This window comes from Pseudorasbora parva, chromosome 2 (genome assembly GCF_024679245.1).
Source record: "Pseudorasbora parva isolate DD20220531a chromosome 2, ASM2467924v1, whole genome shotgun sequence".
Lineage (NCBI taxonomy): Eukaryota > Metazoa > Chordata > Actinopteri > Cypriniformes > Gobionidae > Pseudorasbora > Pseudorasbora parva.
In genome coordinates this window covers 54403531-54425196 of record NC_090173.1, presented here as the reverse complement: position 1 = coordinate 54425196, position 21666 = coordinate 54403531, and the positions used below count along the sequence as shown (strand labels likewise).

General features: G+C 37.8%; 1 protein-coding gene across 1 annotated transcript in view; it reads right to left on the bottom strand.

Moving 5' to 3' along the window:
* The window catches only part of LOC137047094 (NACHT, LRR and PYD domains-containing protein 3-like), a 42381-nt gene that overhangs the window by 5507 nt on the left and 15208 nt on the right, over positions 1–21666 (bottom strand). The window contains exons 2-6 of the mRNA XM_067424659.1: positions 19574–19696; positions 15806–17743; positions 11279–11449; positions 3260–3433; positions 1979–2034 (exon numbers count right to left, since the gene is read on the bottom strand). Of these exons, the coding sequence (XP_067280760.1) occupies positions 1979–2034; positions 3260–3433; positions 11279–11449; positions 15806–17743; positions 19574–19623 (2389 nt within the window). The 5' untranslated portion in view covers positions 19624–19696. The remainder of the gene's footprint in view (positions 1–1978; positions 2035–3259; positions 3434–11278; positions 11450–15805; positions 17744–19573; positions 19697–21666) is intronic.

Sequence of the window (21666 nt, the reverse complement as noted above, 5' to 3'; positions counted from 1 at the left end):
CTCCAGACCTTAATCCAATTGAGAACTTGTGGGGTGATATCAAAAATGCTGTTTCTGAAGCAAAACCAAGAAATGTGAATGAATTGTGGAATGTTGTTAAAGAATCATGGAGTGGAATAACAGCTGAGAGGTGCCACAAGTTGGTTGACTCCATGCCACACAGATGTTAAGCAGTTTTAAAAAACTGTGGTCATGCAACTAAATATTAGTTTAGTGATTCACAGGATTGCTAAATCCCAGAAAAAAAAAATGTTTGTACAAAATAGTTTTGAGTTTGTACAGTCAAAGGTAGACACTGCTATTTTTTTGAACACACCCCTTTCAACTAATTGCCCAATTGTACAGCCTTAAGAGCGTGCATATCATGAATGCTGGGTCTTGTTTGTTTTCTGACAATCTACTGAACCTACTGGTAACTTGTTTGCCACGTAGCAATAAAAAATATACTAAAAACCTTGATTATTCTGGTTAGTCACATTGTACTGCTATTATTTTGAACAATACTGTACATAACCTAGACACTCCCTTTCACTCATATTAAGATGTCCAGAAATCAATTTTTGCTCATGTTTGCTCGCTGCGGCTGCTCTCTCTTCTGGGTGTCGGCTGCTCACTGGTGGTCTCCATTGGGCTTGATGTGCATGGTGGCTGCAGTTTGCACCGGGCTATCAGCGTCATCAGTGTCCGGCATGATGTTGAGATGTTCCGCGTCTCGGCTGCGTCTCTGTTTTGTCTTGCATCGCAGCCTTGGAACGGCTTGGACTTCTGCGCCGACCCCGGTGTGTCCACAGAAGTGCCTGGAAAACTGTTTGCCTCCTGCGTGGTGCTGCAGCAGCGATCCCCATCATCTGATCTTCAGCTGTCATGCCTCGACGACATCATCAGGACACTGCCGAATTGGAAATATGTGGCAATAGAGCCTCTAGCGCTGGGAGAAATGTAAAACATGGAGTGGTCCACGGAGCTTATAGAGACTTCGACCATCAGCTGTTTTCTGTTCAGAAAAGCTTTTGACTGTTATGTGTTGGTTGATTGTTTTGTATTATTCTATATTTTTACTTGTTATTAAAGAAAAAAAAATCCCCTTTTTTGCACTTTGAGATTCTTCGGAATGAAAAGTGCATTATAAATAAAATCTATAATTATTATTATTTATATGAGAGAGATTGTGGACGTCAATTGAGAACAGGAAACAACCACATCCATAAACACAAAGTTTGAATGACATCTTGAAAAAGACGCAGGGTCAAACCATGTAAGCTCTTTAAGAGGAAACGCTTAACATTGCTGAAGCACACAGGGAAACGGCCGCGGCTCACAGCAGTTTGAAAGTGCTAGCCTGCTGTGAGCATTCAATCTCATAGAAGACGTGAACCGCATGCCATTGTTCATTGGCTCATTTTAAAACACTCAAAGTAGATTGTTCTCTGAAAAATATCCACCAATTCGTCGGTCAGTTACGAAATACAGAAGGGAACTACATTGTTCTCTATAAACCTGTGGCTTTTGTTCTGCAAAACTGCCACACCTTCTAAACACAAACATCCTGTATTTATATTCCATTACTTCTGAGGCACATAATGCATTTATACATGACTATTAATACAACAGCATTATATATGCATATAGATAATTTTTGCGCAGATTCTGATAATTTGCTTGGGTATTCTGTGTGGTTGCTAAGGGGATGGATGGATGGATGGATGGATGGATGGATGGATGGATGGATCTCACCAATTGTCAACATTTTTATTTTGACAGTTGTAGTTTGAACAGTCGTCTCATTTAAACATACTGCCAGTGTCGGATGAGTTTGAAAAGATAAAGTGACACTAACTCAGAGTCTGAAGGTCTAATCTGAGTTTGGTGGATGTAGAATTAAACTCTAGGAGGAGCATCTAGAAATTTAGTCTAAGAAGAATAAGCTTAAACATTAGATTGGTTCACTTTTTCCAAGCAAACTTAATAACAAAACAACAAACACTGAAACTGTGTAGTCTTGATATCATCATGAACTCTCCTCCATGATCCACACTAGAAATACATGAACACATATAAATTATTTTTATACTGTACAAACTGTATATTCAATCCCCTACACTAAACCTACCCACCACACAAAACTTTCTGCATTTTTACATGTTCAAATAAGCATTATTAATGACCCACCATAGACATCAAAATTATGAAATGACCTGTCATTTGTGTTTATTGCTGTAAATGAGAGATTATATCAAGGGCTTCGAGATTCATTATTTAAAATATGATAAATACTGAAAATAATAATAATTATTATTTTGCGCCAAAAAACACCAAACTATTTTAATCATCTTTTTGTTTACTCTTGCCGCAGAAACACCACCTGATTCTTGAATCATTCAGTTCAGAAACATATTTTCTACAATTACAAAGTGCAAAAAGCCAATAATATCATTACAGTCACATCAGGTCCAAATCAGGAAAGGCATGCTGTCCTCTACGTTCTCATGCTGACGACACATACACCTGTGGCTGTTGTAAGAGGTACGGCATGACATGGCACCATCTCAATCTCTGTCCAACTCGGGTAAAATCATTTTAATGCTGAAGGTGCAGGTACAATTCATATTACCGTATTAAATAACTGAAAAGGTAATTTGAAAACTTTCTGTGAGATGTAATTTCACAGTGTGACAGAATCACAGAGCACGCACATGCTCTCTCTCATTGACCACTGATGGCAAATTCACTAAAGTTGGAGAGGTTTATATTTGTCATTGCACAATCTACTACCCAAGGCCCAAGAGCTGTCAGTGAACTATATTTTTAACATTTAAAATGTGAAAACATACGTTTTGACAGAGCTGCACCAACTCTTTCAAATGTTTGTAGGGGACTAAATGAATTAATAATTAATTAATTACTTCATAATTTAAGTTTTCAACTAAATATACAAAAAATAATAATTAATTAGGTTTTATTTGATTCTATAAACTATAAAACTGATCTGCCAACATTGTCACTCTATGATAAATTAAAATAAGCTGATAATATCACTGTTTTCTCCAGAACGGCTGTACAGCTAAATAACATTTTGTTGCAATATTGTCCTGTTTAACACTGTAAAGCTGCTTTGAAACAATCGTCATTGTGAAAGTGCTATATAAATAAAGTTGAATGATTGAAAGATTTGATACAGTTTCCTGGCTAATAAAAGAGTCTCTTGAAAAAACTCTCTCTTATACACACCAGGCAGGATGATTCTTACTGATCCACATACTTGAGTTTGTCCAATGAGCAGTCTGGATGGTTCAATGTATTAGAGAGCAGCTTCAGTCCTGAATCTCCTGGGTGATTGTAGCTCAGATCCAGCTCTTTCAGGTGTGAAGGGTTTGAACTCAAAGCTGATGCCAGAGCTGCACAGCCTTCCTCCGTCACCAAACACTGAGATAATCTACAACAACAGTAAGTCTTCATGTTAGTGTGCTTTCTTTTTAGAAAACATACACTGCATTAAATACAGGGCTCTTCCACTGGTAGATTGCAGGCTAAATTCGACCCATCAATTACCTTCATAAAGACCTCTTATTGATTGCAATTAAGGATGTTGGGATTACCACATTTTATAATTGACTGTGAATAAAATGGTCGAAGTTGGAAGCTATGGTTAAAAAAAAAAAAAAGGCTTCACGAAAAGCAGCCCTGTTTCTGGATGCTCTGTGAGTTTAGTAAGTCATTATATATATATATATATATATATATATATATATATATATATATATATATATATATATATATATATATATATATATATATATATATTCTCAGTAATGCTACTCAGTTTGAGGTACATTATGAGATGTTTCAACTGTAATTCCTCACCATCAGCATGTCCATCAACAAACCCATGTTTGTGCGTATGTGTTTCTAATTTATTGCGGTGCACCTGTGAGAAATGTACCAATAACAGCATATACGTTTGCTGAGCACTAACGTGAATGACTGATGTCAAATTAAAGTTTGCAAAACAAATCTTTCTCGACCCTTTATCTTTACCCTTAGCATTAATAGACACAGGTTTAGGTAATACTGCAGTCCACAACTGATTTACAATAGTATTTCAGTAAGACAGTAATAACGTGACCATTTAACCAGAGACCTAACAAAATATGAAACACAAACTAATTGTAGACACAACGTTATCTTGACATGGTTCTATACAGTATCCTCAGCTGGACATTCCAAAGTTTATGGTTAGACAAGAGTCTTTCTAGATATGCCTTTGATTTTTCAGCAACACTGGGCAATCCATCATGGAAATCCATCACTTTATATAAACTCTTAAACAGGTCACTGTAAAACCTTACAGCTCTCTGTCTTATATATTTTGTTTCAGTTAACTCTTGGCCACTCTCTGACCGTAAAGAGTGATATCCGCATTGACCTTTTTTTTCCCTACAAGCTGAATAAAAATTAAGATGGGACATCCATTTGAGCCAAGTTCTGATACCTTGACCTCGTCAGAGCTCCTTGTGTCTTTATTGTCACATGCCTGTCCTGTCTTGTGTGCACATGGTTTTTGTGATGTTGAGCATGTGCTCCTATCATTGTCAGATCTCTCCCCCCTTGTTATCTGATTAGTGTTTGATTTCTCCCACCTGTGTTCCCTTGGTCCCTGCCTCATTTGTTCCCTTTTATAAGCTCCTGTTGTTTGTTGTCAGTCTTTGTCGGATCGTTGTACTGTCTACGTGTCCCGGTTTCCCCGTGACCCTTTCTGGTTGCTGGTTTGTATGTTATTGTTCTGATTATGTGTTTTTTTCCCCCTCATGGGTTTTTGCTTTAAGTTTGTTTTATTTGTTAATAAACATCTTTTTGCACTTGAATCCTCGCACCAGTTTTTCTTTGTATCTATCATAACATTTATACCAAGCATATTCTCTAAAAGAGACTTTTGGGACTTTAATGTCTCAACTTGTCTTGGTTCTTTCTTAACATCTCCCAAAGCTTGTAAGTTAATATTTTTGGATTCCAGTTCTCACGACTCAATTAACAAAGATTGGTGTTGTTTCAAAACTAGTTTGTGTTTGTAGTTCTTGTATCAATAGCAACACATTTCTTTAGCCTGTAAATTTTATTCACAGTAAATTGTTCAGTGCTTTAACCCCCATTAGTGTTCCAACTGACTCAATAAATACTCTCCGATGAGGGGAAAAAAATTCACAACCTGTACATTTTATGTTCTTAGTTTTTTCCAGAAAATCCCTAATTTTCACAAAGAACAGACTTTCTTCTGTTTTCCTTTATTTTTGCTGTTAGTGGCCTTACTATCTGAATCATCCACTGTACTGTTTTCATCACATTTAACATCACTAACACTGCTATTCCTGTTTCTTTCCATCTTTGCCTTATTCCTTTTCCTTTTAACAGAGGGCATTTTAAAGGTGTCATGAACTGGCTTTTACATTTTTTATACTGTTCTCTGAGGTCAACTAATGACATTTGTGTGTTTTTTACATCCAAAAACATCATTGGAGACATAAATTAAACACCCACGTCTAGGATTGGAGAAGATTTGCATATTTATTGAGCTTAAGCTCTCCTGTCAGTTCACATGAGGGAGTCAGGGAGAGGAGAGAATGAGGAAGAAGCGGCAACCGGAATGATTTTCTCGGTCACAGGGCTCGTAAATGTCTTTATCAAACAACACAATGACTTATTTCTCATCCACCCACGATTGATTGGACTATTATTTTTATATTACACATAGCCTGCAAGATCGGTCGATATAAGTGCGAACCGCGCGCGCACACGTGCGCCGCCCTTCAGATGTCAAGTCGAGAGAGACAACAGCACAGATCAAGAACGGAATATAAAGAGATTCATCGGCCTGCCGGGCTTTGCGAGCGATGGCCCATACGTGTCTAGTCCAGCGTGCTAAAGGTATGCTCTGTTAGACACGTACACAAACAAAACGATTTATAACAATGCAGTACTATTACATATAAAAACGCATTTTACTCACAGAAGTGTGTTGCACTATTCCTGTCGGATCCAAATCCAGCATCGACCAGAGATTTTTTTTTTTTACAAACGATTCCGCAGTGAAATGAAGTGAACATGTCTGTGAGCTGGAGCTTTATTAAAAATAAAGTTCAACCACTCATTCCTAATATTATGATCTGAAGGAAGCTTATGCAGCGACTGTGTTCTTCCACAACCAGGAATAGCGCAATATCTTGATATCTTCCTCTGCATGTTTATTGTTGTTGGCTAGCTAGCGCGAGCCGATCACCTCCATGAGTTGGTGGGCGAGGCTACTGGATTAGACACGCTGTAGAGGTGGTGTTTCGTCGCGCACTGACATAAGAATGAAGCACAAAATCGTTTGCTGGGCCTGGTGTCTAGAGTGCGTCTGACAGAGCAGTAACCGAACCTGACTCGAGCCCGACAGGCATTAAAATATTTATGTCCGAGCCCGACAGTTAAAATCAATTTTTTCCCCTCATATACTAATGACACGTACGTTTGTATGTGTGGAAAGCCCGCTTTTATTAAGCAACTGTAGGAAGGCATTCTAAAATGTTTACAGACGAGCGCATCAGCGCTGATGCGCATGGGGCATCAAACGTTACACAGAGCCCAATCAAATAGCCAACTGAAATTAAATAAACAAAGGTCTGCTAAAAATGGCCCAAGCTAACAGAACAAAACGTTAACGTAAAACAATTGAAATGGTTATTGAAATGAAAGTCATCTTACCAATTTTCTCAAACTGTATGGTTCCTAAACTGCAACATGGGATCTATTTACATAATCTATCCATCAAAGTTTAGGCTAATCGAGGTTTTATGCAGAAAAAGGATTGCATCAACTGTGGATGGCTTCAAGGCTGTCCTGCTGCCAGCAGCGCTGAAGTTGCGCTCACTTGTAATGACGAGGATGCCGCGGGCAATATGCATGCACGTGTTGCGCGTTGTTGTCACGGCGACATAAACACATTTCCGCATGCAGGAAGACGGATGTTAGGGTAATATTTTACATTTATTTTAATCACAAAAACAAACCATTGCATCAAGTTTTCAGAAGTTTTCAGCTCTAAATCTCAGAGGATATTGTTATATTACCATGACCTTTTATATATCAAAAGCTCAAGGGAAAGTTTATTTCTCAATTCATCACCCCTTTAAAAATCTCTTCATCCACTAATTCACTGTCCATTACTTCTTTAAGGACAACCTTGGCAGCCTCAACCATGTTACTACATTCAGCATTTACTTCTCCCCCATCTGCCCCTTCCATCTCCATGTCATTCACCTGTTCGCCTACCTTCTCTGCTGGTTTTTCACTTTTCACCATTTGCCACATTATCTTGTACCTGCTCTTTCACTGCACCTCAACCACCATCCTCAGCAGTTTCAACATTAGCAGTCCTCTCGAGACATGTACGTCTTAAATGCCCCTCTTGTCCGCATCCAAAGCATTTAATTGTCAGATGGCATAAAGGCACCATAGTCAAATCCATCAAACTTGAATTTAAAGTCCACACTAAGTTCTTCTGTTTCATTTTTCAAAATCATGTAGGCATGTTCAAAAGAGGTGATTGCATCCTAAATTAAACTTTTTCATAATAGACTATTTTACCATGCCTTGATAATTCTGCCGTAAACAGATCATTTGTTATAAAAGGAGAAACATGTGACAGTGTAATTTTCCTTGCAGGCTTAATCAAAGGCATTACCGGGGTAAAAGTATTTTTTTTAATATTGCCCACTTTGATTCAATATTTGATGTCACATACATATATATTTATTTTGCACAGAGAACCCTCTATGCCAGGGGTCTCCAACAAGTCGCTCGCAAGCTACCAGTAGATTGGAGGTAGAATGAATTTTGCAGATTAATTTAGAGTATTAGTGAGGTTATTATTTTTATTTATGAACGAATGTAAATGTGAACATGTAAATATAGGGATGTCACAAGTACCAGTACTTCAGTACCATGTCGGTAGTGACATTTTAAAAATGTGACTATAACAGCATTTCTGTATATAATAATTTCTTATTACTCCTGCATGTTCTGCATCTCTGTGTGAATGATGGGCGCAAATCTTTGTAGTCTCTGCCGTGTTTCGCTATATGAGGACACAAACGTATAAACCGTTCCTTCATGAGAATTTACTGTTTCATTTGAGAAAACTGTATATTCATATCATGAAACCAGACACTCAAAGGTCAACTTAGAGGTAACCCGCCAAAATAAAGTTTGGTTTAACGTGAAGAAATTGAGAGAATATATTAGGCTACTGTTGTAGCCTACAGTAGATTTAACTATGTATCTATGTAATAGTAAAATATCTCTACTAAGGATAATAATTATGCCTAGATGGTTGCTTATTTTTCACTTGATCTTTTATTTATAAACAATGTTTACTTTTAAACAGCATATAGCCTTTAAATATTTATGTATTATTTACTTATAATGATTATCATCATAATACATAAATAATATATTGAATTTAATAGATTTTTTTAAATAGTTAAATAAAATAAAAATAAAAACGTTTTATTTTACCGTACATTTTTTATGATATTGGTACTGACTGCTGGAACTACTACTACACTCTTTAGTGCAGAGTTTAGCTCCAACCCCAATTAAACACACCTGAAACAGCAAATCAATACCTTTATAGGACCTAGTAAGGCTTTGTTTAGCTGGTTCAGGTGTGTTTGATTGGGGTTGGAGCTAGACTCTGCAGGGAGTCTGGGGACCCTTGCACTATATAATCACAGAACTTTAACAATCAGAGCTAAAATTGTTGGTAACCATGTATGACTGCAAATTTGTCATTTAAATTTGGAATGGTGGTGGTGCTTAAGATGTCGGTGTTTCTGTAAAAAAATAGATGATAGTAATATAGTAATAAGATAATAATAATACTAATACTAATTCTACTACTAATAACAATGTACAACACACTAAGGATTGATGAGCTTCTGGGTTCATGAATATTAATCACCTTGACAGAATTCACTCGAGCTGATTTGCTGAAATCAAAACAGGGACAGGAAAAGAGGAGCGCCAGCCAATGAGATTGAGATTAATATTGTAAACATGTAACGCGTTGATTCTGCATTGTATGTAAGACTCTTGTGCTCATTCTCACGCGTTTGTTTGCGCTCAGCAAAGCAAAAGAGTTGTGCACTTTTACACTAGAGTTTACGGTACGTCACTCAAACTCAAATTTAGAGTGTTCAGATAGTGAAAATATATCTATGCTTAAACTTATTCTTAGCCTCTAACACACCCACTGGCGAGTAAAATCTAAGGATTTATTAGCCAATGGCTAATGATAGATATTATTTAGTCGCCCAGAGTGAACATTTACTCGCATATGCAAATGTTTTACTCTAATTGAAGAGGGTTGACAGACCGGTTGAAAACTCCTTAAATGTTGGTAAACCTCAGTATGTTGAGATGACAGTTTGGACTCGTCAGTCCAGCAGAGAGTAGCTTCACTCCTGAATCATGCAGGCCATTGTTACTCAGGTCCAGCTCACTCAGGGGGGAGTTTGATGACTGTAGAACTGAAGCCACAACTTCACAGTGCTGATCAGTGAGATAACAGGCTGTTAATCTGAAAAAAGGGAGTACTTTGGTTATAACCCTCACAGAAAGAAAATATATTAACATATATTTATGATCAATTTATTAAATGGTTTAAATATATTTTTTAAATATATATTAACTAATATATTGTGTTAATATATTACAATATATTGAATAACACAAGGATTTATTGAAAAATATGTTGAAACATGTTACACTAATGTGTATTCACCTGAGTTACTTTCAATCAATTAAGTAATGTTTCTGCTACACAATGTATTGAGTAAAGTTTATTAGTAAAGTTAATTACTTATGGATGCATGTTAAAAACATGGAAAGTCTAATTAGTCAAACCAATTAGTAGAGTATAAAATACGGATGCAAATGGTTGCCACAACTTTAAGTCAAATTATGAGAACTTTAATATATTGGTAGACTTTATTAGGTTTATTTGAGGAGAGCTTTTTCAAGTAAAGTTGACAAATTGAAATTTGGACCTCCGATTGATTGCAATTAGGGATGTTGAGATTAACCAATTGAAAAATGAGCATTATTAAAAAGGTAATGTAATAGCAAGAATTTGGAAGCTATGGTTAATTAAACCTCTGTCTGGATACTTTTTGAGGCTCTTATGCGAGTTGAGTTTCCTAGGTGATTGTCTAGGTAAGGCAGGGCATGTGGAAAGCTTGAACTTTCAGCGCATGTGAAACTCTCAAAATTAAAACATGGTAGAACAATGCAATCTCCTGGACTTGTATTCGCTGAAGAATAGGCTTGCTACGATAGTCAGTGTTGCCGGTGTTCAGACTCAACACCGGTTACATCACCGTTGTTTAGATTTTTTTATAATAATAAAATAATTTAACGTTAGATCACTTAGAGAACAGACAATACAAATAAAAACTGAATGCGCCTGCTTATTAAAGCATGATCTGAAAGAGTGTCACAGCACAAACGCAGTTGGAGTCAGATCTCATTTATCACGAGGGTGAAGAGCTGTCAGACAAGACGATCGTGGAAGGGAGTTTGTCATTGTACTGTGTTGCTGCTGTGTTTTTCATTAAGAATAATAGGCTAATGAACCCACAATTCAAGCAACCCACCCATGAATTGGCTCTAATTCAAAACCCAAACTAAAATGTGCACAGCCGCACAGTACGCTCATCTACGGACAAACTGTCATTCACGGTGTGTGTGTGTGCACTGGCACATTTCCAGTTCAAGCATATGGATGCTTTACTTTCATAGGAATTAATTGAAACCACTCGTTTTGCTGTCTAAAATTATTCAGGAGTAGTTGAAGATGGTGACCACATCTAATATGCTACAGCCCCTGAGGGATCATCACCATCCATGCCCAGATGAAGGTAATCATTTTACAAACATAATAAATAGCCTGTTACTTACTCCTATCCAGTAACTGCAATAATCCACACACAATTATTTTTGATAAAGAACAAGATCTCAACTTTCAAATTAAAACAATAAATACCCTTTTGACACTCTTCACTGCATATGACAGATCGCTATAACCACATATCTGTTTAGGCAGAAAATGATCATCTCTGAATCTTTTTTCCCCACCCCTATTCGTGAATCAGATTCAATTGTTCAACAGCCCCTTGGTATAAATACACATACAATACACATTATTTTTAACATTAACACAAACGAATGAATGTGAAACTCAAACCTCAGTATGTTGAGTTGACAGTTTGGACTCTTCAGTCCAGCAGAGAGCAGCCTCAGTCCTGAATCCTGCAGGTGATTGTTACTCAGATCCAGCTGTCTCAGGGAGTTTGATGACTGTAGTACTGAAGCCACAATTTCACACTGCTGATCAGTGATATTACAGCCTGTTAATCTGAAAAAAGAGAGGGCTTTGGTTAAAAGGCATACGTGTGTTATTTTTGGTGCTTTAGGATTTCTCTAAAATCACAGGCAGGTGTGTTGAAGCAGAATGGAAATAAACTTGTCGGACAATGGGTATCCAGGATAATTATTACCATATTAAAGGTGCAGTAAGCAACCTCTGAGAAAGGATGTGAATATTTACTCGATGTCTGTTCTGGTTACCCTATGCATGTGTGATGCTTACACAACAAAATCCCCAGTGTTAAATGAACACTGCTCAGTGTACATATGTGTCCACACTACAGGGTGTTAAAGTTAATGAGATAATTAATAGATTAATTAAGTAATGATTGACCATTAGTGGTGACACCTGATGATAAGGAGCTGAATCACTGAAGGAAAGAAAAACACAAGAACTACAACTGACTTCAGAGGTTTAATGTCTTCTTTTATCTTCAGTTGATTTCATCTAAAGCTGGGGCTCAAGTTCTCAGCAGAGGAGGATTAAACAACTCCATAAACAGAATTACCAGCTTCACACATTACTAACCAGACTGACTTTATTTCTGTCAGATGTCTTCAGAAGCTCTAACTGGAATTAAAAGAGTTGTTTTTTGGTTGATTTTGTGTTAGACATTGTTGGGTCACCATCATGGTGATCATCAGTGTTAGCTTTAGTTGGGCAGTTTGACAATTTTACTTTTAAATGTCCATGTTTCTCTGGCTGTTGTAACGGAGTTTGCTATGGCCAGAAAAGCAGCGAAAACACAATCAGATGCTGTCAGCTGCTTGATGACCAGTGTATAATCATTGTGAAGTTGCATAGCTCCATGATCTTATGACTGATTTTAATGTTAACAATATACCATTAACTTTGTTTTATTGTTATTCTTGAAAAGTTCCAGCACAGTTTTAATCAGAAAACCTGAATTCATTTTAAAACAGATTGTACATAAAACACTTTAAACTCCTGCAAGAGTTACACACAGATATTAAGAATCGGCCTATTATTCTCAACAATGGTAACATGCTTTATGCTGCAATGCATTCTGGGAGCCAAGGGTCAGTTTTGCATGATGCACCCAAAATGCATTGTAGCATGTTACCATTGTTGAGATTCATAGGCTGATTCTTGATGTCTGTGTCTGAGAAAAACTAAGAAGTGCTTATTGTGTGATTTGTTATTAAAATGGAGAATAGAACTTATGTACACGTTTTTAAAATTTGCTCAGTTTATCTGATTAAAACACTGTTGGATCTCCTGCTGTAAAGTCTCAAAGCTACTTAAATCAATGACTCTCAGGAGTTCAACAAATAAGGCCACAATATGATAATAACAACTGTACCATCAACCACAAGCCAATATCATCTGTCAACAATTTTTCATCATCAGTTTTCTTTTGCTGTTCCCCTCATAACAAACAGTTACAGAAGCCAGAAATATTAATGTTGAAAAGTAAAAGGTCAAGAGCCCTACTAAAGTAAACACTTATCTCCATAATGGTGACTTCAAACTAAACTATTATTTTCAATAAATCATCAACATCTAAAGCTCTGTTAATTGTCAATAAGAGCTTCTGCAGACGTCTGACAGAAATAAAGCCAGTCTGGTTAGTAAAGTGTGAAGCTGGTAATGCTGTTTGTGGAGTTGTTTAATCCTCCTCTGCTGAGACCTTAAGAGATTTAATGTCTTCTTTTATCTTCAGTTGATTTCATCTAAAGCTGTGGCTAAAGTCAGTTGTAGTTCTTGTGTTTCTCTTTCTTTCAGTGATTCTGCTCATTACCTTAATGCTCTGTCATGACGCTGTAAGCTTGACGTTGACTAGTCGCTGGCCTATAGAGGGCGCAACAGGATAAGCAATTTCCTGACACACATAGGCTCTGTTTTGAACAGCTAAAAATGACAAATAAATGCATACGCCGAGAGCTCTCCACAAGACATGTTTGATTATACCATATGGACGCTCAATTTATCGGGAGAATGCAGGCTTATTGTACATGCAAGTTAATCATGGCGCTAAACTGCGTGTTGCATTGCAACGCACACACACAGCCGATCGCACGTCACGCGGAGATTGCGCGCCTCACACAAAACCATTCAGTAGCGCAGAAATGTATTGTCAACACTGTTCTGTTATCTATCAATAAAATAGATTAGAAACTGAAAAGTTCTAGCATATATTTCTTGATAACTAAAACTTACAGCTTCACTATTAGTAGAGAGACATTGGGGATTTTGCTGTGCAGCTTGTTCATTATTTGGGGGTGAAGCAATGAAGACAGGTGTTTATTTGTTTGGGAGTCAGATTTAAATATTAACAGTGTTCCTCAGAAATCGATTACTGCAACTTCACTGGATGAATGTAAAACTCAAACCCCAGGATGTTGAGTTGACAGGTTGAGTTGTCTTCAGTCCAGCACAAAGCAGCTTCACTCCTGAATCCTGCAGTTGATTATTGCTCATGTCTAGCTCTCTCATGGAGGAGTTTGATGATTGTAGAGTGGAAGCGACAATTTCACAGTGCTGATCAGTGAGATCACAGGCTGCTAATCTGAAAAAAGGACCGGTTAAAAGGCATGCTGATGTGCTCGCCAGATTGCAAGACATCCTTGGTTGACTAACTTCAACATAAAATATAATGTTTGATGACATTCTGGTCTTGAGAGAAAGGAACAGGATCAGCCCAAAGCTCTATTTCTTAAATTGTATTTGTATTCCAGTTTTTACATCATGCATTGTTTTAAAGCAGCTATACAGAAATTCATACTTTTAATGTTCACAATAATAATCCTTAACCAATAGTCCTTTTTTTAGCTACTTAGTTTAATCAATAATTTGAGTCATACCATAATACTTTTATCTCATTCAAAACTCTGCTTTTAACCTTGGGTAAAGAAACATTTCAAACTAGTTAGAAGTGGGGGTAATGAAACCCTGCTCCAGAGCAGGATTAGCATCACCTTGCATTGCGGTGCCAAACTTTCACAATGTGAAACAATACAGTGTTATAATGGGAAACACTGATTTAGGTTATATCTAATATTTAAAAGCTTGCTTTGTATAATGTTAAAGGGATAGTTCACCCCAAAATGGAAATTTGATGTTTATCTGCTTACTCCCAGGGCATCCAAGATGTAGGATGTTTCTTCAGTAGAACACAAATTAAGATTTTTAACTCTAACCGTTGCTCGTATAATTCATGACTTTGAAATATTAGATATAATCTAAATCAGTGTTTCCCAATCCTGGTCCTGGAGGACCCCAGCACTGCACATTTTCAAACTCAATCAGCTCGTTAGTAAAGACTCAAAGACTTTAAATAAGTGTGTTAGATACGAGTGACATCACAAATGATACAGTAATTGTGATACTCCAGGACCAGGGTTGAAAACCACTGACTTAAATCCAGATTTTTCTTATTTTAATTGATTCTCTGTAGCAAGATATATGAGATTTTAAAAAGTGTGATTTCTAAACCAGGAAAGTAGAAACATTTATTTATTTATTTTTCAAAAATGCTTATCCAGTAGGCCTAAATTATGACCGATAAAAAAAATTATATACATTCAGTGGTTAAATTTCTGTGGCCAGCAGCCATATCACCCTGTGATGAAGTTTCCCACTGAAGCTAAGGAGGGTTGAGCCTGGTACCTGGATGGGAGACCAAATGGGAAAACCAGGTAGCTGCTGGTAGAGGTGTTAGTGAAGCCAGCAGGGGGTACTCACCCTGTGCTCTGTGTGGGTCCTAACGGCCCAGTATAGTGATGGGGACACGATACTGTAAATGAGCACTGTCCTTCGGATGAGACGTTAAACCGAGGTCCTGACTCTCTGTGGTCATTAAAAATCCCAAAATTGCCCATTGGCCCCTGTCTATCATAGCCTCCTAATAATCCCCATATAATGATTGGCCTAATCACTGTCTCCTCTCCACCAAACAGCTGGTGTGTGGTGAGCGTTCTGGCGCAATATGGCTGCCGTCGCATCATCCAGGTGGTAGTGGTTGAGGAGATTCCCCCCTTCTATATATAAAGCGCTTTGGGTGTCTAGAAAAAGTGCTATATAAATGTAATGAATTATTATTATTATTATTATTATTATTATTATAAAAAAGACTTTAATAACTGAAGAACATTAGGCTTTTAAAACTTCTGGAATTCAGAAATGCAATTACTTGGATTTTAATTTTAATTACAAAATAAAATTACTATTTTAAATATTTTAATCTGTGGACACTTCTGTAAATAAATAAAAAAGTAATTACAGTGCATTAGCCTAACTATTAGCTTACATGAGTGTCAAATTTTACATATTTCAATTCAAATTTAAATTAAGTTGATACTATGTTCATATTTTCACACTCACAGAGCTTTTCTGCAGTTCCTCAGAGCAGGTAACAGTCTCCTTCGACCCTCTTGTGAAGATATGATCTTGTACTTTTTAAGGTCAAACTCATCCATCACCTCCTCTGACATGAGGATCATGTTTGCCAAAGTTGAACATTGTGCAAGAGAAAGACGTTTGTCTTTTGTTCCAGATTTTAAAAATGTCTGCATTTCTTCAACAACAGAATTATCCTTCATCTCAATCAAGCAGTGTGACAGATTCATCCATCTTTCAGGACTGACATCCATTTTTTGACCTCGTTTGAGGTTGTGGATTATTTTTTTGATGCTCTCTGGGTTGTTCTCTGTGTGAATCAGCAGATCCTGTAAGAGTCTCTGATTGGACTCCAGGGAGATGCCATGAAGGAATCGAAGGAAAAGATCCAGGTGTCCATTTTTACTCTTCAGGGCTTTATTCATTACTCCTTTCAGAAACGCATCCAGAGGAATATTCCCACACTGAGGTCTGGACTTCCCTGTAAGGAACATTTTCAGAACTTCACTGTTCTTGTGTAAATAGCAGATAAACACATACAGCGCTGCAAAAAACTCCTGAAAGCTCAGATGTACAAAGCTGTAAACCTTCCTGTGATAAATCACAGATTCCTCCCTAAAGATCTCAGTGCAGATCCCAGAATACACTGAGGCGTCAGTGACGTCTATGCCGCTCTCTCTCAGGTCCTCCTCATAAAACATCACATTGCCCTTCATCAGCTGAGTGAAAGCCAGTTCAGCAAGTTTCACAATCACTTCTCTGTTGGACTGCAGGGGTTTCACCGGATTCCTCTCTTCATACTTCTGCTTCCTCATACTAGTTTGAATGAGGAGGAAGTGGATGTACATCTCAGTCAGAGTTTGAGGGATTTCTGCACTGAGATCTTGATTCAGGATGTTTTGAAGCACAGTGGCTGAGATCCAGCAGAAGACGGGTATGTGGCACATGATGTGGAGGCTTCTTGCTCTTCTGATGTGTGAGATGATTCTGCTGGCTTGATGATCATCACTGATTCTCTTCCTGAAATATTCCTCCTTCTGAGGGTCATTGAATCCCTGAATTTCTGTCACACGGTTGATGTAGTTAGAGGGGATCTGATTGGCTGCTGCTGGTCTGGTAGTGATCCAGAGGAGAGCAGAGGGAAGCAGATCTCCTTTCATGAGGTTTGACATCAACACACCCACTGATGAAGTCTCAGTCACATCATGAACTTTCTCACTGTCTGAAAACATCAGTGTAATTCTGCTTTCATCCAGACCATCAAAGATGAACACAACTGTACATTCATCATAAATCTTTGAGTCCAGCTCTTGAAGTTCAGGATGAAAGTCCAGCAGAAGTCTGTGAAGACTGTACTGATGATCTTTAATCAAGTTCAGCTCTCTGAATGGAAGCACAAACATGAAATCTACATCCTGATTGGCTTTTCCCTCGGCCCAGTCCAGAATGAACTTCTGCACAGAGACGGTTTTTCCGATTCCAGCGATGCCTTTAGTAAGAACAGTCTTGATTTTGTCTTTCTTCTCTCTTCTCTTCTCCTCATATCCTAGTTCAGGTGAAGGATCAAAGATGTCATTGCAGTTGATCGGAGTGTCTTGGAGTGTCTTGTAGCTTTTCTCCATCTGTAGCACCTCATGTTCTTCATTCACTCCTTCACTCTCTCCCTCTATGATGTACAGCTGTGTGTAAATCCTGTTCAGGAGCGTCTGATTCTCTTGTAGTTTGAGTCCCTCAAATACACTCTCATATCTGCTCTTCATGCTGGTTTTGTGGTGGTCTTTGACTCTCTGCAGATCATCAAGCACTGGTTGGTGAGAGTCGAGCTGCAGGGCTGCTTCTGTGTCATGAGGACTGATGTGTTTCTGACAGGAGGAGGATGTGCTGAGACAGGACACATCTCTGATCTGGTCAGCTCTCACACCACTGAAAACACATTAAGATGAACAGAAAATATTGAAATATGTCTAATATGAAAATCAAATGCCATGTAGAAATGAGTGTTCGCTCCTTGGACAGATTTCTATCTATTGTGGCCCTCTGACTTCCTAATATCACACATGGAGATCCTCAGGATTGTGTTCTTGCACTGATGTTGTTTATCCATGTTTCCAACAAACTGCAAATTAATCAGGCATTTGAGGGGAAGATAATGACCTCCATATTTAAATAACTTTCTGCCAAGAATTTAAGCCTTGTTTCTGTTTTGTTTTTTAAATTTGACAGCTGAAATCTTGACATCTCCCTCACGATTTCAGTTGTCCAATTTCTTTTTTTAAAGAGAGAAACAAGGCTAAAATTCTTGGCACTTTTTTTTTTTTTTTTTTTTTTTTTTTACCAGAAACCATTATTTTTAAATATCACAGAATCCTTGACATGAAGAAAAAGCAGTGCTCATGTAAAATTAGTACATGTGTAATTAATTACATGTAAACAGCGACTGATGACAGATGATTTATTATAAGAGATTGCAAACTCAGTTCCTTTCAGCATTTCCTAGTTGCATATTAAACCCCCATTTACCACAAGTGAGGCATGTGAAAAGTCAGAGAAGATTTTGTGTCTAAAGAACCTTTCCTTTAGAAATAGAAAATCACAGATTTTACACTGATCACAGATTTCTTGTTATATTGATCCGATTTAAAAGTTGTTTAGTATTCTCTCATTCAAAAAATGATGCATGATTTGTTAGAATCAGGCAAAAAATTACTGAGCTACACCAGTCTGAAATTGAGAGTCAGCAGTCAGTTGAGAAAAATCAAGTTAGTTTCCTGAAGCTTCCAAAACAAAATCACCAGCAACCTGACCTTAAAATCCTAGCACTGAGTCAAAACCAAATATCTATACGAAAAATATATATTCAAGTTTTCCCCCATGATACCACAATTGTTTGATGAATATTAATGAAGCAGCCTATATATTAATAGCTACTGTAACGCACGGATCTAATGTAATGTTACACATCAGATATTTTTCCTCAACAGTTAACCAAATGTTCACTTAAAACAGATAATGTCTGCGTGAAAACTCGCTGAGACCGATATTTTAAAATACTGTAATATTGTGTATATCAGGATTGTGCTCTCTGTATCGTCTTTGTGCGCACGCTACGGACATGACAGTGAGAGAGATTAATATCAGAGAAACAAAGAAAAGGTACTCCTTTAAGAAAACATACAAATAAAGATACTTTTAGATGCTCGATTGCCATTTGGTGCATTGGGATCACTAAACGACTTAATGAACAAATTTTTGTGAAATTTTTTGCCTGTAGCTCGTAATTATCTTGTATATTATCTTGTATCTCCTTTTGTCAATTCATAGGATGTGATTATTGGCTGATTCATGGCTGATTGATCAGAGTCTCCTTACAAAACTTACATTTATATATTAATATGTAAGATATTTAAATGGGCAGAGATTTTCTGACCATTTGTCACGACAACCAGTTTAGGAACAACTGATTTTATTTATTCCTAACTAGAATTATCTTCTTTCTGTTTCATCAAGATTGATCTTTTTAGTTCATCACTAATTTAAAGGATAACTGTCCTTATAACACTGAAGCAACACATGAAACAAAAGCCATTCCTGTGAAAATGGAGATCTAACAGAGAAATGACAGAGAGAAGCATAAGAAGGCACTATTTAACAAACACACTTTAACAAAGGTGAAAGGATTTCTTTCTTTGCATCACAACTTCCACTTACTTGTACTTGTTAAAGAGCTTTAACTTTCACCCTGATGATACTCACACAGGGTCAAAGGTCACTGCTCCATCACTGAATTTTGAGGGCTCCTGCATGCGATTGTCACTCCTTATGGATAAACAGTTGGACACTGGGGAAGCTGCTCTCTTTCTTTTCCTGTTGTTGATACTGAGAGAACAAAAAAACATACATTTTAAATTGTTTCTTTGCAGAATATTCGTCTGCTCCATTCAAAATATTTGCTAAAATGATTTTCTATGTTTTGAAGTTTCCATTTGGTGGCATGACAAGGTTAGATTCAGATATTTAATATAACTTATTAAAGGTGTCATGAACTCGCTTTAAAAAAAATGTTATACTGTTGTCTGAGGTCAACTTATGACGTCCGCATGGTCTTTACATTCAAAAACATAACTAATAAGTAATAGGTTATTTTCTACCCTGGTTTTGAGGCTCTCTCCTGAACGCTGGGTTTTGATGGGCGTGCAGCACTGGACACTTGGAAGTAAACGTCCACGGCAAGGATTGGATAAGATTTGCATATTTAATGAGCTTCAACTTCCTTGTCAGTTCACGGGAGGGAGGGATTGTTTTGAAAGTGGCAAACAGAATAATTCTCTGACGGGGCTCAGTCTCAAAACGTATTTATCAAACAAACACAATGATTTAGCTCTCATCCACCCACAATTTATTTATTTTTGTATTACTTGGCCTGCCCGATTGGTGGATATAAGCGTGAACCGCACACACACATGCATACGCACGCTCTTTAATTACAAGTCAAGAGAGTTAACAACGCTAGGGCTGTGTTGAAAAAAAAAATCGATTCACCAATTCTGAATCGATTTTCATATTAATTTCTAAAGATCGATCCGTAACTCAGAGGATCGATTTAATAATAGGCCTACATTGAATTTTAAATTTGCCGTGTCATTGAATTCACGCATGCGTGCGAGGTGGAAGGACATTAACACAACGAACATGGCAGCCTTGAAAACTCCAGAAACGCCGCGGACAGAGAATACTGGCTGGCATTTTCAATTGTTTTCAATGAGAGCGTCACGTTTTTAGAACGCCTGGAGTGCACCAAGGCGCCGAGCGAGTAGGATTTTCCGTATAATAACAACAAGCAAGTCTCAACTGAGGAGAAAAAACACTGCCTGCCAAAACGCTGCCTGCCAAAACGCTCTCAAGCGCTCACAGCGGGGAGTTTTCAGTTGAGCGCCTAGCGTTTTCAGCTGGCTAAAAACGCTTTGGTGGACACACAGCCTAACGTTATACCGCCGTCACCGTGCTGAAGAACACAGCCGTTCTCACTGCAGCGCGCTCTTACTGCCAAGGAAGTTGTAATGGTTGCGTTGTCATGACGGCGCGCGACAGCACAGCTCCACAGTGCGCGTTCGCTGACTAGAGCAGCCTGGAAGGGGGATTGTTCTTTACAACCATCAATACTCCATTAATTTGCAGTTGAATGTCTATAGTAATAGTATCAATATGTTGCATAACTACAGTCCTGTAATTCAGGTAACGGCTGGAAAAAAATGCTTTCTTCAAAAACACTTATCTAAATCTCGAAGATCTTGAGAATCGGAATCGAATCGATTCTTGAAATTTGAATCGAAACCCAGCCCTAAACAACGCAGATCAATAAATGAATGTTATTTCACTCTTTGAGATTCACCGGCCTGCCGATGGGCTTACATTTTGGTAGCCCGTCTGGAAAACACACAGCCCCGGGACATTGGGCTTTGCGAGCGCTGGGAGTCTGATCCAGAATCCCAATGAACAAACAAATAAGCGATACTCCAGCTTGTGACAGCGTGCTACGGTATGTTCTGTTAGACACGTACACATAATCAATACGATCTGTAACAATGCAATACTATCACATATTCAGAAAAACATGTTTAACTCGCATAAGTGTGTTGCACCATTCCTGTCGGATCCAATATAGAAGGCACAGCTTTGTGTTTTAATCTCAGTATGTCTGCAAATCCAGTTGTCTTGTTTACAAATGATTATCTAGCTATCTTCAGCATGTTTATTGCTTGTTTAGCTCCACAAGTTGGTAGGCGGGCTACAGAAGCAGGCGAGCTGGGCTACATAAGCAGCATTTACATTTATCTGTAGAGGCGGCG